The sequence below is a fragment of the Amblyomma mixtum genome, chromosome 7 (assembly GCF_055824585.1).
Source record: "Amblyomma mixtum isolate Tamu chromosome 7, ASM5582458v1, whole genome shotgun sequence".
Classification (NCBI taxonomy): Eukaryota; Metazoa; Arthropoda; class Arachnida; order Ixodida; family Ixodidae; genus Amblyomma; species Amblyomma mixtum.
The window spans coordinates 40,957,582-40,976,018 of record NC_143018.1 but is presented as its reverse complement, the minus strand read 5'-3'; the positions used below and the strand labels follow the sequence as shown (position 1 = coordinate 40,976,018).

Sequence of the window (18,437 nt, the reverse complement as noted above, 5' to 3'; positions counted from 1 at the left end):
GCACTACTCACAACATATACTTTTCCGGCCTCTGCCTCCGAAGTGTAAGGGAAAACTAAAAAAGATAGTAAAACTTTCAGCAGCCGCAGAGCACATGAAAACCTCAAACCCTAATAAACTCACCAAAGGTGAAGACTGTAAAATGAATGTTTTCACTTCATCGGAAAGGCTAATAACGATTTCGAAATTTTCGAGCGATATATATGGACATCTTACCAAACATCCGTAGTTATGTGCTGTGCTGTGCGAAACACAGCACTGGAGCAATAGGCGTTGGCATAGACAACATTGTTGCAGAAACGCAGCAGTGGACCATAGGCCCCCAGCTGTGATGATGGTGCGGTTTGTATATTTGAATATTGTGTTCTGTGGGATGAATAGGATTCTGTTAAACTAAGCGCTACGCCACAAACGCAATACTTTAGTTTAAAATGTGAATAGCGGGCAGCAACATCAGGCACCTTAGTATAGTCAAAGTGAACATCCGCACCGAGTTTTGGTCACTAATGCCTCGATCATATTTTTATTTTTCTTGAATGCGCTGTTTATGTAGACGTATGCTATCTAAAGCCATGGTGAAAATAAAAAAAAAAGTTGTGGGAACGAAAATGAGACAATGCTCTGACGCCTAAAATAATTGGCACCATTGCGCAAAATATCATGTATGGATGTCACTCGATAGCTGTTAGCAACCACTGTGGCTCAGTGGTGATGGCGCTCGTCTGCTGACCCGAAAGACACGGGTTTGATCCCGGCCGTGGCGGTTGAATTTCGATGGAGGCGAAATTCTAGAGGCACGTGTACTGTGCGATGTCAGTGGACTTTAAAGAATCCCAGGTAGCCGAAATTTCCGGAGCCCGTCACTACGGGGGAGCCCTTCACTTCTCTAATAGCCTGAGTCGCTTTGGGGCGGTGAACCACATAAGCCGAAAAAAAAAACCGATAGTTGTTAAATAAAAAGGTTTACATATTGAAATGAGTAAATTACTTGAACTGTCCCTATTTCTTCAGAAAAACTGCAAAATGAAAATCCAAGCTAAGCACTGGGCGACGACGGGAAACAAAATAGCAAAAATGAGCTAGACGTGCAACGTTTTAAATTTCACTCCCGCTATGAGCCTTTTTAAAGCTCTTTAGGGAGTATAAAACATCGCCTTCAAGAGAAAAAGTTACATAAAGGCTAAGTTTTAAATTGCGCTCTGTAAAAAGTGATATGCGCTGTAAAGCTTGCTTAACATCAAACTTCGAACAGGCTAGAACAGATCCTCGAAATCGGCGATAGGAATGAGCCTTAAGTCACCGAAATTGCTAGCAAGAATGTTGCCACTCGTTAGGCAGCCACATCGTGCACAATAAGCCTGAATTTCATTGCGTTTTTTATAGAAACAAGAAGCGTTGGGGCCTATAAGTGCCAATTCAGCAATTATTATATTTTGTTGCGAAGCACGTGATAACCAATGCATTGGTATATCCACTTGCTGCAGCACTGTAACGGTGTCCTTAGTTACAACCTAAAGTCCAGTAATAAAATCGACAAGTGCGACGAGAAGGAGATATTACGAAATTTAATTATATCTTCTCAGTGTAAGTTATATAAGATGAGCACACGTTTCATCCTGGCGTTGTCGGCTAAGGCTGCAAAACGGCTCCCCGCTCTGAAACTGAGTGCAACCATATGAAACAAAGAAGCTGAGTGAGCACAGCAGTACAATTATTCGCAGATGGCGACGTCTTAACTACAATTTACTTTTTTCTTGTAAAAACAAACGGTTTCATTTTTCGCCCAACTCAATACAATTAATCTCGTTTCCTTCTTTATGGCGGCTATTGCCTTGGAGAGCTCTGTGCTACAGAAATAAAAGAGACCTCACCAGCTGCAGCAACTGCTTTGCAGGCTCACTCCACACACCGGTCCTTTTTCTGCGTGTCAAGACGAGAATTGCTTTATTTTGTCTTTATTACTTACGAGTTCCACCTCTTTTCAACATAATTTCAATTCGGCTATTGTTGCCAGCAGCCGCAGCCCTGTCGCTTCTTCTACCGTATTATTTGATGTCTGATAATTCGCTCCAAAAAGAATAGGAAGCCTACAAGCTATTGCACTCGTTCCGTACCCTGGTCTCTGTGTGTGTGTGTGTGTGTGCGTGCGTGTGTGTGTGTGTGCGTGCGTGCGTGTGTGTGTGTGTTCGTGTGTGTGTGTGTTCGTGTGTGTGCGTGCGTGCGTGCGTGCGTGCGTGTGTGCGTGCGCGTGCGTGCGTGCGTGTGCGTGCGTGCGTGGTTTGGTTTGGTTGGGGTTTAACGTCCCAAAGCAACTGAGGCCATGAGAGACGCCGTAGTGAAGGGCTCCGGAAATTTCGACCACCTGGGGTTCTTTAACGTGCACGGACATCGCACAGCACACGGGCCTCTAGAATTTCGCCTTCAAGAAATTCAGCCGCCGCGGCCGGGATCGAACCCGCGTCTTTCGGGTCAGCAGCCGAGCGCCGTAACCACTGAGCCACCGCGGCGGGGCTGTGTGTGTGTGTGTGTGTGTGTGTGTGTGTGTGTGTGTGTGTGTGTGTGTGTGTGTGTGTGTGTGTGTGTGTGTGTGTGTGTGTGCGTGCGTGTGTGTGTGTGTGTGCGTGCGTGCGTGCGTGCGTGCGCGCGCGTGTGTGTGTGTGTGTGTGTGTGTGTGTGTGTGTGTGTGTGTGTGTGTGTGTGTGTGTGTGTTCAGACTACCATGTCCGCAGTATTGAACCAACTAGTCCGACAACACGTTCTGCTTAGCTATAAGAAAGTATTTGCTTCTTCCTTTCTTCTGCTTTGTATATTTTTTGTCACAGTGTAACAAGATTTGCGGCTGAGCCCGCCAGTTAAGAGCCATATGTTGCGCAGCTCGGAAGTTTACGACGACAAAATTAACTTCACTACGAGGCGATCACAGTATTGTAAGACAGGCCTTCGGCTCCCGAACCTTGGGTGGCTAGCGTAAGAACGAAGAGGACGAAGACAGCGGCGCCGATGCTCGTGCGTGTGCGCTGATCGCTGCCGCTGAGACTGATCGCTGCCTTCGAACTGAACCGAGACGTACCGCTAGCCGTTCGCGACGCAGCGCCTTCGTAGACGTCCTACACTACACTTGGTGGAGGTGCTGTCTGCTCTCACTATCGAGATACGGCACCATGCCAAGACTTCCAGGCTCTACCACGGTGTCCGACCTCCCGGCCCAACCTGCCCAGCCTGCTGGCCCTGCAGTCATCTGTTCTGGTGCCGTCCGTCAGCGGGACCCCGCGATCTTCAGCGGCACGGATGACACCGACGTGGAGGATTGGTTGGCGACCTATGAACGCGTAAGCGCGTATAACAAGTGGGACGACAGCGTCAAGCTTACCAACATTATATTTTATTTAAGCGACGTTGCCAATCTATGGTTCCGCAACCACGAAGCGGACATCTCCAGCTGGGCGGATCTGAAAACCAATCTGACGGAGGTCTTCGGCCGTCCCGCTGTGCGTAAGCTTCGTGCCGAGCAACGCTTGCGCAGTCGGGCACAACAGAGCGGCGAAAACTTTACCAGCTACATCGAAGATGTAGTCGATCTCTGCAAACGCATCAACGCTTCCATGAGCGAGGCAGACAAGATCCGAAATATTCTGAAAGGCATTGATGATGACGCCTTTCAGATGCTCGTCGCGAAGAATCCCCAGTCTGTCTCCGACGTGATAAGCCACTGCCAAAGCTTCGATGAGCTGCGCAAACAGCGCCTTTCGACCCGCCGAGCCGGCTTTCAAGAGGCAAATATTTCCAGCTTGGCTCTTTCCCGGGACGGTGCTCTGGACCATCAGTCGCTCCTCCAGCACATTCAGAAGTTCGTCCGTGAGGAAGTCGCCCGCCAGCTGTGCTTGTCGACCAGCCCACCTACTCCTGCGCCGCCGCTCACTCCCAACATCCAGCGTGTCATACAGGAGCAGGTCGCCGAGGTACTGCCCTCTCCTCCACCACCTCAGCAGCCGCTGATCACGGCTCCGTTAACGTACGCGGATGCTGTGGCGCGACCGCGGTCTTCGCCTGCTGCTCCTGCCTACGGGCCGCCCCATCACCTGTTAGAGCCCCAGCGACCTGCACCAACCGTTTATCGTCCGGTTGCCCGCCCAAGACCACAGCCGCAGCCTCTCAACCCCTGGCGTACGCAAGACAACCGCCCAATTTGCTACGCCTGCGGAGTCGCTGGCCACGTGGCTCGCTTGTGCCGCAGTCGCGACTATCGTCGGTATACTTATAGGCGTGAGCCGACTTACGATCTATCCCCCGCCTCCTCGCCTGTGTCACATGAGCCGCCTCCCGATCCATCTTCGTCTAGCTACCGTTTCCGCTCTCACCGCTCGCCGTCCCCTGGCCGACGTTCCCGCTCTCCGATGCTCCGCCGCCCACCCGCTCCGCAAGCGGAAAACTAACGGCCGCAGTTCCGGAGGCAAGAACTGCGCCGCCAGCGACTCGCTCAAGCCCTGTATCCGTGCCAGCCAACATTATCCCCGTGTTCGTTGAGGGAGTCGCCGTCGAAGCACTTGTTGACACGGGCGCAGCCGTTTCTGTTCTTAGCCACACACTCTGTCGCAGACTCAAAAAAGTGACGACGCCTCTTCCCGCCGTTTCTCTCCGAACCGCCAGCGCTCAGGACATTCGACCATTAGCCGCCTGCACCGCCCGCCTGCTTATCGAGAACGTCCCCTACACAATAGAGTTCATCGTCCTCGCCCGCTCATCTCACGACGTCATCCTTGGTTGGGACTTCCTTTCCACTCATCACGCTGTTATTGACTGCGCCCGTGCTCAGCTTGAGTTATCGCCCTTCAGTGACGCTCCCTTGGACGTGCCCGACGCTGCTGCCGCTACTGTGTTCGTCTCACAGGACACTGACGTTCCGTCCTTTTCTTCAGTGCTCGTCCCTCTTTCTTGTGCTGCTCTCTCCGACGCAACTGTCGCATATACGCCCTCTTTACGATGCGCTGACCAGAAATCTGTTTTGCTGCCTCATGCCGTGCTGACAATTATTCGTGGCTCCAGCGCTATATATGTGTCTAACCCGTTCTCCTGCCCTACCACTTTGCTCCGTGGCCAATCGCTTGGTAGTGTTGCCGTGCTAGATCCCTCCTCAGCATACCCCCTCGTCGACAGCTCGGCCGACCTTCACGTCAGCGCCATTACGCCTGTTTCCATCGCCAATCCGTCTCCTCTCGATGTTTTTCACCGCTCCATCGACGCCACCCTGACGCATACCCAAAGGGCCCAACTTGCCGCCGTCCTGCACCGTTTTGCAGCTTCGTTTGATTACCAGCAAACATCATTGGGCCGCGCAACCACCGTCACCCACTGTATTGACACTGGCCCACATGCCCCTTTGCGCCAACGTCCGTACCGTGTGTCAGCCGCTGAGCGCCGCATCATTGACGAACAGGTTACCGACATGCTCAAGCGCCACGTGATACAGCCGTCGCAAAGCCCGTGGGCATCGCCGGTGGTCCTTGTCAAGAAAAAAGACGGTTCCATCCGGTTCTGCGTTGATTACCGTCGTCTGAACAAGATTACACGCAAGGACGTTTACCCTCTCCCTCGTATCGACGACGCCCTCGACTGCCTGCAGGGCGCTGAGTTCTTCTCTTCATTGGACTTGCGCTCTGGTTACTGGCAGGTGCCGATGGCAGAGGCCGATCGCCCAAAAACTGCATTCGTCACACCCGACGGGCTTTATGAATTTAATGTCATGCCCTTCGGCCTCTGCAATGCCCCTGCCACATTCGAGCGCATGATGGACAACCTACTCCGCGGGCTTAAGTGGCACATATGCCTTTGTTACTTGGATGACGTTGTGATATTTTCTCCAGATTTTTCGTCTCACCTCCAGCGCCTTGAGACTGTTCTTCGCTGCCTGGCCGACGCTGGCCTCCAACTCAATTTAAAAAAGTGCCGCTTCGGAGCTCGGCAGCTTACCATTCTCGGACATGTCGTGTCCAAGGATGGCGTTCTCCCGGACCCGGCAAAGTTACGAGCTGTAGCAGAATTTCCGAAACCGACTTCTGTAAAAGACCTCCGCAGCTTCGTAGGCCTCTGCTCCTATTTTCGCCGCTTTGTCCGCAACTTCGCCACTATCATCGACCCTCTGACCAAGCTCCTTTCCGGCCACGACCTCTCGGCCTGGTCGCCAGCCTGTGATGACGCCTTTACGGAACTCCGTCGCCTCTTGACCACACCGCCAATTCTGCGCCATTTCGACCCTCGTTCTCCGACGGAACTCCACACCGATGCCAGCGGCGTCGGCCTCGGTGCAGTCCTCGCGCAGCGCAAGCCTGGCTTTGACGAATATGTTGTCGCTTACGCCAGCCGGACACTCACAAAAGCTGAAGCGAACTATTCTGTCACTGAGAAGGAGTGTTTAGCCATCCTGTGGGCGATAGTCAAATTCCGCCCTTACTTGTACGGGCGCCCTTTTGACGTTGTCACCGATCACCACGCCCTCTGCTGGTTGTCGTCTTTGAAAGATCCCTCTGGTCGACTGGCACGCTGGGCTCTGCGGCTTCAAGAGTACGACATCCGCGTGGTCTATCGTTCCGGCCGTAAACATGCGGATGCTGATGCCCTCTCACGTTCCCCTCTGCCGTCTGAGGCAGCGTCTTCTCTCTGCGCCCTGTATTCTTTGACGTTTGAGCCCGCTGATATGGCTTCCGAGCAACGCAAAGACCCATGGATCGCTTGCCTCTTGGATTTCTTATCTGGCCAATCACCTCGACCTCCTTCCCGTGCTCTGCGCCGTCAGTCCCACCATTTCGCCATCAGAGACGAGCTGCTTTACCGTCGGAACTACCTTCCGGATGGTCGCAAGTGGCTGCTTGTCATTCCGACCCATCTGCGCTCCTTCATTTGCTCTTCCTACCACGATGATCCCCAGTGTGCTCATGCCGGCTTCTTGAAGACCTTCACCCGCCTACGACATCGGTACTACTGGCGTGGGATGTACCGTTATGTGCGCAAGTTCGTTCAGTCGTGCCCCGCATGCCAGCGCCGAAAAAACCCACCTCGCCAACCCGCCGCTCCTTTGCAACCGCTGCCTTGCCCAGCGCAGCCCTTCGAACGTGTTGGCATCGACCTCTACGGCCCTCTTCCCAGCACATCAGCCGGCAACCGCTGGATCATCGTCGCCATCGATCATCTTACCCGGTACGCTGAAACATCCCCTTTGCCATCTGGTACAGCCCACGACATTGCATCCTTCGTCCTCCATCGCCTCGTTCTTCGCCATGGTGCTCCCAAAGAGTTGCTGAGTGATAGAGGTCCAGCCTTTCTATCTGAAGTTGTCGAAGCTCTCCTTCGGGAATGCAACATCGTTCACCGCACCACCTCTGCCTACCATCCGCAGACAAATGGCCTGGTTGAGCGTTTTAACCGCACTCTTGGCGACATGCTGGCCATGTATGTGGCTTCCGATCACTGCAACTGGGACCGCGTTCTACCTTTCGTCACCTATGCTTATAACTCCGCTACTCAAGCCACCACCGGATTCTCTCCATACTTTCTCCTCTACGGCCGTGAGCCTTCTTGCACAATGGACACCATTCTCCCTTACCGCCCTGATGCTTCTGAATTTAAGCCTCTTTCGCAAGCCGCCACTTATGCCGAAGAATGCCGCCAGCTTGCCCGGTCTTTCACTTCACACTCCCAGCAGCAGCAGAAAAGCACCCGTGATCCCTCTGCACTACTTCCCACCTATCTTCCTGACTCATTGGTCTGGCTCTGGGTTCCTTCCTCAAGTCCCGGCCTTTCCTCCAAACTTCTCAGCAAGTACCAGGGCCCCTACCGCATTCTTAAACAGACATCCCCCGTCAATTACCTCATCGAACCCCTTACACCGTCTACTGATCATCGTCGCCGAGGCCGTGAAATTGTCCACGCCGACCGCCTCAAACCATACTACGACCCCGCCGTCGTCACATCTCCCTAGGCCGCCAGGATGGCGCCTTTTCGCCCGGGGGAAGTTGTAAGACAGGCCTTCGGCTCCCGAACCTTGGGTGGCTAGCGTAAGAACGAAGAGGACGAAGACAGCGGCGCCGATGCTCGTGCGTGTGCGCTGATCGCTGCCGCTGAGACTGATCGCTGCCTTCGAACTGAACCGAGACGTACCGCTAGCCGTTCGCGACGCAGCGCCTTCGTAGACGTCCTACACTACAGTATATTTACTGCTACTTAAATGCCACCGAACCACACCTTTCCGGAATCTCCTGTTGTCACGATCTGCATAATACTTTCGATCAATAACGTTGCGGAGTCCTCACATCACAAAAGTCCAAGCTCCAGACCACAGTGGCGGGCAGAGAGCTTAAACGGGTAGGCATCCCGGAAGACCTGTTAGCGCTGGTGTCAGAGGAATTACTCTCGCATAGGGTCCAACACCACAGTAAGGTGTCTGCAGTATACGAAAGCAAATACACTATCAGGTGTAGGCATACAGAGCACCGCATACAGTTTCAAACGCATGAAAAAAAAAAAACTTTTCACACCAAACAAAAAACATTAAACGAAAACGAAATACTGAAATTATAGAATAGATATAACTAAAGAATGAATTTAACAGACATTCAAAGAATTGTTTTAACGTGTTGCGCGATATATTAACAATATAACAGCATTTACACGCACTGGGGGAAGGGCAGACTAAAATGTCAAAAATGCCCATTGCATCATGCTACCAGAGGTACTACTTTATGGAAATGTCCGAAAGTGGCATGTGTCCACCACAAAAGGAAATAACAAGGGTCATTTACATGTGAAGGAAGCTAACAGTCACCGAAACCAGGTAGCAAATGTTAATGTTTCTATTTGTATTTTAATTTATCATGTTGATCAATTGAAAACTGATAATGTAATTGTTGTATCGCTGGAAGAGAACTCATTCAAAAGTAAAGAAAAAGTAACTGACAGACAATTGCGATGAAGTTTCACATTAATTACCACTTTGTATGAATTGCACAAGGAGTGAATAATCACATTTATCTTCGATTCATATTCGATTTGCTTTTTAACGTCACTTTTCGTATTCAGTTCGGCAGCAAAACTATTCCGTTGTTTTCGGTGTGCTTTCCAAACATTGCTATTTGCACACCTGTGCTCTTTTCTACATACTCCTGTCTGTTTTTTCCTAAAATAAACGAGATGCTAGTCTGCGCCAGTCTCACGCCTATATCGGTGCTTCTTTATACTTCTTGCCTCGTTACAGCGTATGCTTTAAGCGCAGTAACAAAACAATAACGCACAAACTAGCCCAGCAAGACTGCCTTGTTGCTTCAGTTTAGTGTCTAGTATTTTTAGCCCAATGTCCAGCGAAGACACCTCTCTGAAACTCGCGCTAAAGACATGCTACTTCAAGCACGTTTGTGGATTAAAATGGCCGATTTGAACGTAATGAACGTTTTCGCAGTCTAAAAATAAAGTCACGCAGGTCTACCCCCGTAGCTAAATGGTTGCCCAAGGGGACGGTAATGCATTCGACGGAATATTATTTACGGAAAAATGTGATCTGTAAACAGTTGCTCCTTTCAACACTCCATTTATGCATCATGTAAGAAAGTTATTAGCAATATAGCACGTCAATTCATGCCGCACCAAAGAAAACCTGTAGTAGTAAACAATTTTTTCAGAGAATAAAAGTTTTTCAGTCCGGAAATACAAGAGGAAACGTGATTTTTTAGCTTTCTTTTCAATGACCCCGATTGGTAGGAAATCGGAAATTAAAAAATTTCGCCCTGACTAACTACCGAAAAATAAAACTAAAAATGATTGGCCCTAGCCTATACTAATGAAAATGTAAAAACACTCAGAAGAGGGACATTTTCACAACTTCTCGAAAGTGCAAGGAGCACAAAAATTGGTCAATGTATTAACTCAACCAGTATCTCTATGTTCAAATCTACATGCTACTCGTGTCTCTACCTTCGCAAAAGATTTTATTTCGCAAGTATAATTTAAAAATAAACGTAATACCCCTTCACAAAATATCGAGGGCTTGCTTCCCATGCTTTCTCTGATTGCCGTTCAGGCCTTATACTTTGCTGTTTTTCATGCTATTTACAGAAAAGAAAACTACATCGTCAGGGGGAAGGACAGATTGAGTAGTTTCCTCCTGAGAACGAAGCATTACATTTTATGTCGTACCAAATTGATATTGAGAACAAATGTGTGCTTCATTTAACTGCCTTCAGAAATCAAGGTTGCCTTGGACAGGCCCTACAAACGGGCACTTGTCTGGTATCGAAATTGAGACCAAGGATTTTAGCATTGCCTGTTTAGGCGTACTTCCGTCCGGGCTCTCCCCCCCCCCCCCCCCCCCCCCCAATGGCAGCGCAAAACAGTTGCTTCATTGTTTCACTGATCGGCACGAGTGCTCATGCACAAGAATATTGTTGCGAAAGCAACACTACGCGAGTCTCCGAGCCATTTCGCAGAGCCGAGGGAAGGCCGTACTGCGCATGCGCGAGGAGTAGTGACGTCACGCGGGGCACAGCTGGCGCGCCGCCGCCGTCGCTGCGCGGGTGACTCAGAGGTGCCACCGCCGCGCTCGCCAGTTGCGCATGCGCAGTAGCAGCGCATAGCTAGCATGCCGGGGCCGCCGCCGCTGCCGCGCGCTCTCCATCACCTCTCTCTCTCTCCTCTCCGATGCGCAGTTGCGGCGCACAGCTACCGTGCCGGGGCCGTCGACACGCCAGCTGTGCGTATTGACGTCACTTGCTCCTCGCGCATGCGCAGTATGGCCGTGCATGAGCACGCGAAACGGCGACACTGTGGGCAATGTAGCTCACGAAACAATATATGGCTACGCGCAGATGTTGCTTTCGCAATCCTCCTGGTTTAACCAGAGCTAAACCACAACAATTTTTTTACTTGTTTGTAACGCTAAGTCATGCACTGTAAGGCTGTGTTTTCTTTTTGCTTTCTAGAAATTGCTTGCGTTCAGCCCTGCGCGAAAATTATAAAAAAAAATCTGTTCTTTTCACGAAACCGAGTGCAAAGCCGAGTATTAACAAAGCTTTTGTGACATATCGGGCGAGACACTAGATTTATGATTGCTGTAATAAAGTCGACGAAACGAACACACAGATTTTAAAGTTTCTCTAAATCTCCTGGTGTAGGCCACGTTTAACGCCCGCTCGTTTCTTCTTTACAAAACAGACGGAGACTGTAAAATGGCAACTCGTTCTTAAGCCAAGCAGAACAATGGAAAACAAGTCATGCAGCCTGTTTGCTTTTGAAAAATGTGCTTTCCTTTCTTGCCCGGTTTAAACCATTAAACCAATGAAATCTGTTTCCTTCGTTGCCGCGGCTGTAGCATTTCATGGCCACGCCATAAAAAAAAACTCATCAGACCTCGCCTTTCGCCTTTGTTATTAGCAGGTCCCGATTCTTGCCAACATGATCTTACTGTGGATCTTGCTGCCCACCGTGCTTGCATTTGCTGACAGATCGTATTATGAATCCAACGACACCCTGGAGAATAAGTGGGAAACCTTCAAGAAAGAATACAGTAAGTCATGACATATCGTTTGTGTGTTTCTTTATCACCAGTGCAACAAGCTTTGCGGCATGACACGCCGGTTAGAGCTTGCAGTTCCATATGTTGTGTAAAACTCGATTCACACTAACGGAAATAATGCAGCCTACAAGAGGATGTTCCAGATAATTTCGGATAAGCAAATATCATCTAAAACCAGCTTTTATAAAGTTTTTTTTTATCAAGAATTTCAGAGGAGAACGTTCATGCTGATTCAAGGAACATTGCAAACGGGGGAGCAACACAAACACATATTCAATACACTCTAAACCACTTGAGACGCTAGAACACAAAGCCTATGATCAAAAGTTTCAAAACCCACGAAAACACTCTGTTATTTTAACGCTGCGTGAAAGGATAAAATAGACACCATTAGGCAAACCCCAAGCCGCACAAAATCAAGAAACCAGCGCCACAGCTTTCATGGTTTTCGCTGACAGCGTTCGATGTCTTGTGGGCGAGCTTTGAGAAGCTTGAGCGCTACTTTCTCTGGGTGTTGAATGCGTCGCAAGTTTGGAAGGCGTCGGCGTCACAGGACCAACTGCGTGTCGCAAAGTATACTGGCATCTGCGTTGGCGTCGGAGGAGCCTCCGGGTGTTGCGGTTGACGGTAGTGTCAGCGTCGAAGGGCCCCTGGGCGATGCAGGTGGTGGCTGAAGCCGCTGGAACCCAAGGACAAGCGGAGCCACAGCTGGGGCCTACGGAGCTGCGCCGTTGGGCAAACGGGACAGCAAAACCGGAAGAGGCCTGCACTCCGGAATAACTTCAGTTCAGTTCAGTTCAAAGCAATATATATTCACACACAGAGGAATACATACTGAAATATATGGACCGATAGCCGTAGGGCTAGTCGACGGTCCAAAATAAACTTCATCAGACAGCCGTAACAAAAAGAGGAAAGAGAGAAACACAGGAATCAAAATGCCTAGAACAAAGTATACATTTGAGTGAACAGGAGTATAATCCAAAGCGGAAACAAAGAATGGGGGAAGAAAGAAAAAAAAACAGAGAAAAGGGGGGGGGGGGGGGGCTAGAGATGCTTTCTGGCTGCTAATGAAGAACAGCTTGGAACTGAGCTTAAAGATGGGGATTTTTAACGTTCACTGACATCGCACAGCCCACAGTTTGTACATCCACCGCTAATGTTTCTTAGCGAAAGCTATACTACTATAGCTGGGACGCATTTTGCCGTGAGCCTCCGAATGACCTTGAAACGACCTTGAGATCAGTCATGGCTAGTGTTGCTATGCTCATATACTTAACCATGCGTGGTCCACTTCCTGAACCACTTTTGACCTTGAACTTTGACCATGACCTTTGATCATAAATCTTTGCCTTGACCTCTGACCTTGACATTTGATCTTGAACTCTGATCTTGAACTCTTACATGGAATTTTACATTGCAGGTTGTCGCCAGAAGCAGTAAGAAAGCCACGTCGTAATCACGTTATGTCACGTGATTAAATTAACAGTTGGTATGTCAGGTCTGGGACATATATATATAACCAGAGCTGTGGGCTACTGACCATCGATCAGTCTTTGTCTTCATCAAGCCAATCAATGAAGACGAATTTGCGGCTGTGAAGTGGTGGGGAGATAAACCATGTTTAATCATGTTTATGTAGCTATCTTTTGCTACGTGAAACTTGCTTTGGCACGGTTTAACCGCTGCCTAACTTTTTTTCATATTTTTGCCTTAACTTATATCCTTGCCTTAGGCACTACCGCTTTACTTATCATGAGATGTGACATTGCAGTTATTTTCGATTCTCATGTTCCAGTACTTCCTTTATATCTAATTTTATATACTATTCTTATGAATGAATAATACGGTAAGACAGCATTCATGGAGGTTTATTCCGACCCGTAGCCAGAGACGGGCCCCGAGGAAACAGCCCAAGCGATGACGATGAGTATTCACGGGTGAAAAAGGATGAAGCCGCAGATAAAACAGGTGAAAGGAACGAAGGCGCATACACTGCTCACAATATCAACAGATAGGACAGAATGGAATGAAGAATGGAAATTTACCTTGACTGGAAAATGGCCGCACTACGGATTCTGTGAATTGCCTGTGGTATGTATTTCTTGCAGATCGGCACTACTCTGCGGACGAGGACCGGTGGAGGATGAAGGTGTTCGAAAAGAACTTACGTTTCATCAATGAAGAGAATGAAAGATACAGAAAAGGCGAAGTATCAAACGAAGTTGGCATCAACAATTTTGCCGACTGGGTGAGTTCAAGATCACCCAGCCTCGTGAACAAAATACAAGATCCTTTAAGAGCTGACCGCAGTGAGGGTATACATATAACGAAGTTCTAGATGTGGCGCCATTTTGGAGAGTTCCTACATCAACCCGCCAGAGTTCGAAGGCACCAGTTAATGAAATCGATTCCGCCGTTATCTTCGAGTGAGCTCGATAGCCGTATCCTTCGTCGAAATCACTGATAGTATATAGTAGCCATATGATGGAAACTGCTCTTCTCCGGTCAAATACGCCTGAAAACATTTTCAACTGTTCGCACAGATGCCACTTTAGTTTGGTTTGGTTTGGTTTGGTTTATGGGGTTAACGTCCCAAAGCGACTGAGGCTACGAGAGACGCCGTAGTGAAGGGCTCCGGAAATTTCGACCACCTGGGGTTCTTTAACGTGCACTGACATTGCACAGCACACGGGCCTCTAGAATTTCGCCTTCAAGAAAATTAGCGGCCGCGGCAGGGATCGAACCCGCGTCTTTCGGGTCAGCAGCCGAGCACCGTAACCACTGAGCCACCGCGGCGGGGCACCACTTTAGTGGTCCTATCGGTAGACTACCAGGGAGACTACGGAGCGGACATTTCAAATGCTATGCATCATAGCTGTCAGTCACCTACTCCAAGCTATGATGTTGTGCCGAGCTAGAACTGCCAGGTAACTGATGTTAAATACAGCCTTAGTAGCAGGCGCAAAATGATAGAAACAAAAAATCACACAAGTGCATTAGAAGTAGGACACCATCGTCGCCATCTTCCGAAGTATACCTGATCTGAGAAAAATGTCAGTTCAGCCACCTGTAACCGCAGAAGGATTTGTAATCTTGAAAGTTTTTCCAATGCCGGTGCATAACCACATTCAGAAGTTCCAATGAGACCATGCTTTGTTTAGTGTTCTTTGCAAGTCATGTGTCCATGAAAAAAACTGGCAGTCGCTTAGCTCAGCTAGGCCAGGATACACGTAGCGAAAGCAGCTTCGTCTACTGACATTTCGGTAGCGATACACCGTCGTTGCCGTTCAGCAGCTTGGCGGCGTCTCTTCCCGAGACGTTCCTCTCGTTCTTCGGGTCTCTCGGCCTCCCGCTTCACCATTCTCGCCTCGTTTTCACGCGGCGCGGAAGTTGTGCGCAGGTGCGCCACCTGCGCCATCTGCTGGGCCAGCGCCGTACAATGCAAGAGGGGTTTTCAGTGGGTGCCGCATGATAGCGCTTCAACTACGCGCCAAGCACGGAGGAAATTTACAGGAAACGAAGGAAATTTGGTACACACTTGATTACGACGTATGTAATTAACATGCTCATTATTACTAACGTGGGCCTTAGTACATATCTTGAAGATACGCATTTAAGAACTGCGCATTCACTAGACGCGCCTTTATTCAGCTCCAAACGTCGTATTGTCGTGTCTTAGTGGCACGGTCCCCGTCTCGCAAGCCGGCGGCCCGGGTTGGATTCCCACCTGGACCAAATTTTCTTGTTTTCTTTTCTTATTATTGACAGTCCGAGCGGCACCGTGGTTGCCGTTGCACTGGTTGCCATGGTAATGGCGCATGCGCAGTAGTGGTCTGTGCCAGGCACCGCGAAATGCGGTTATGCTAGCCATGTGTAGCTTTGCCTACAAAATAGCATATATTACCTCTAGGTGTTGAATGTAAGTGCAGTGTAGATTTTGTTGCCTGTGAGTTTTGATCTTAGGCCATAGGAGGTTACAACATGATGGCTTACTGCGAGAAAAAATTTATCGAGTGGTAGCTCTTATGTGCGTCCGGCATTCAGGTACCTATAGACGCCTCAATATCTCTTAGTAAAGGAGAAACTATACGCATCCATTGTCCTCTTCTTCCTTTTTCAGACTGACGAAGAGTACAGACGCTTGTGAAGCAGAAAAAACAAAGGATAACTCCTGCTATGCAGGATTCATTGAGAATTGCAACGTTAAACATCTTAAGCGAAATGGTGGTCTCTAAAATTGTGTGTGTTAAAAGCGAAAATAAAACTTCCCTTTGCCATGCCGATTTGGTACGCGCCTTTATAAATGCTCTCTTTTTTTTCGTCTTGTAAACGTTATATTTGTACTGGCCCGGTGGAGAGGCCGTTCAAACTCTCCTTGCATCGCTTGCGATATACTCGATTAGTCGAATGAACAGCTCCTTGAGTCCCAGATTTCTTGAGAGACAGCGGTCCCTTTTCGTTAGTGAAACTTGATAACATAATATTACGTGTTTTAATCCCCGCGAGCAAATATAATTAATGACCCTGCAATCAGATGACGCAGTGGCACCGCTCACAAGATGGTTTACAGTTATGTAGAAACGTTGAGCAGCAGCAGCCGTATGGATTGCATCTGCGGCACTGCGAGGAAAAGAAATGTGGTGTTATGCAGAGGGACGAGGTCCCAGGGCCCGGCTCGTGCACAGGTTGCGATCGACGTCGCCCAGCGTCAACGCTCAGCTCTCGCCATTTTGGCCTCGGAGCGCCGCCATTGCGCTAGTGGAGGCTGTGTCCGACATTCTATGCGCAACGTGTGGACAACCTCCACGTCACTTAGATCCTCTTCTCTGAGTTCACTGACGAGTATGACGACTTGTTGATTATGTATGATCCCTCCATTCCATAAGAACACTTCAAGGCTACTGTTCTGGCCCGGAATATCATCTCTGATTGCCGCCGGTTGAAGCAGTAGCTCCACTCTGAGGAGCATGACGACCGCCGACCGTCTCAGCTCCTCCATCGCATGCACAAGCTTCTGGGAAACCGCCAGCAGGTCGTCGACAGCACGCTATTCCGCGAGTTGTTCCTTCAGCGCTTGCCTCAGAACCTCCTGGTTGTCTTGGCAGCCGCAGGTAATGGTTCCCTGGACAAAGTGGCGGAGCTGGCAAACCGCGTAGCCGTCTACTCCAGCTCGAGTTCTGTTGCTGGCATCGCCTCCGCCCCGTCGTCTCGTCTCGTGGACGGGCTATCTCGTCAGGAAGCAAAAATCAACTATAGCGTACACTGCTGCCGCTCTGCCCCAAGTTCGGTACCGACGCCTGCAAGTGCCGGCAGCCTTTCCTCTGACCGAGAAACGCGGCGGTGAATCGCTGATGGTGATGCGTCACTCGGGCTCTGCCGAAAAAAATTGATCTGGGGTTCACAAAACACGCAGTTCCTGATTTCACTTAAGCTCCTCCACGGTGTTTTAAATGCCAATGGTTTGGGCATGTGGCCAAAGTCTGCATAAAGGATCGACGCTGTATGCGGTGCGTTTGCGACCACGACTTTAAAGCCTACGAGGCCGGTTTTGCTCGTGCCAATTGCGGTGGTGATCATCCAGACAGTTTCGGAGGCTGCCCCTTCCGTGTGAGCGCTCTGAACCGTCGAATATCCTCCATTGCTGGTCCCAAAAGCCCACCAGCTGAGAAGCCTGTGCCAGGATTTGACGAGTTTCCAGTGTTGGAGTCTGAGATTGCTGCGTCACCCAACAATGTCTCTAAAAGACCTCAGTTCAGCAAGACGCCAAGGTCCATTGCGTGCGAGTCGGTTGTTCGACCTCCAGCAAAAAGTGTCCATGTTCCTGGGTGACCAGATCACAGCCAGAGTCGACGGCAAGGTGGACTCTCGTATGCAGAATTGACAAGAAAACAAGCTACTGCGGCCAAGAGTGTGTCCTAGTCGGTATCTTTTGTCGAAGTTGTGTGTGCGTTGCGCTAAATAAGGAGCTCAAAAATCAAGGTTTGTCTGACCTTCTTCATGTTTTGTTTGGGGCCCCGCGTTCACATGTTCCAACGATGCCGCCTGGTGACCTGAAGAGCTTCCTACAGCTGGTGCTTTCTTTTGGGTCCATGATTACCACCTTCGCAGCGAACTTCCTTTCGTTCTAATATGGATGGTGTTCAACCTCATGGATCTGATATCCACCGAAAAGTGCCTTTTATATTTCACTGGAACTGCGCTAGGATTTTAAGTCCATTAGCTGAACTGAAACTTTTCTAGAAAGAGACGTCTTCCAGTATTGGCCCTGTCGGAAGCTGGCCTGGTAAGCGGGAGATGTTTGATTGGATATGTCGCCCATAAAAACTGCAGCATAAAGTCATTTCCCGCAGGAAGTACCGCGCTTTACATAAGAAGGGAAATCCCACATGTTTCTTTAAGCGTTGCCGATCTTTACACGGATGACATCGAGGTAGCGGCTGTTCTACGGTGACTGAATGTGTGTATAAATGGTCACTTCTGGAGTGGATTATGTTCTACTGTGAGTGAATTTGTGCATATATGATGACTGCGGGAGTGGAACATGTACTATTATAAGGGGCTGTGCGCATAGCGGGGCAGATCTGACCAGTTTTTGGACATTATTAACATACAAGCGGAACAATTGCCGGAACAATAAGCAGGGCTAATCCCACCTGTAGTATACAACAACTCAACTCAACTGCAAGATGACTGTGTTCCCATTTCACAGCTTGTCCACAGATTACCTGAGTAAGGACTGCTATATATGCATGCCTGCTGTTCGATGCCGGGGAATGGTAAAGAGGCCAAATACTTCTAAAACGCGATGCCGAAGCTAACGTGCGACATCCGCTCGAGAGAGGCGCCGGGGTTAAATGAGTGTTGTTCGTACGAAAAAGAA

At 49.4% G+C, this 18,437-nt stretch overlaps 1 protein-coding gene across 2 annotated transcripts in view; it reads left to right on the top strand.

The window, feature by feature from the left end:
* LOC149335780 (cathepsin L1-like) overlaps positions 1-15,810 on the top strand; it is a 56,530-nt gene extending 40,720 nt beyond the window's left edge. Inside the window, exons 2-4 of one of the 2 annotated variants that reach the window (XM_089552357.1) lie at positions 11,416-11,545; positions 13,666-13,805; positions 15,678-15,810. In XM_089552357.1, coding sequence (XP_089408483.1) covers positions 11,416-11,545; positions 13,666-13,805; positions 15,678-15,704 — 297 coding nt within the window. In that variant the 3' untranslated portion in view covers positions 15,705-15,810. Of the gene's footprint in view, positions 1-11,412; positions 11,546-13,665; positions 13,806-15,677 lie in introns of both variants that reach the window. The other variant, XM_089552356.1, reaches the window with a different exon arrangement.
* Positions 15,811-18,437: the final 2,627 nt, after the last annotated feature.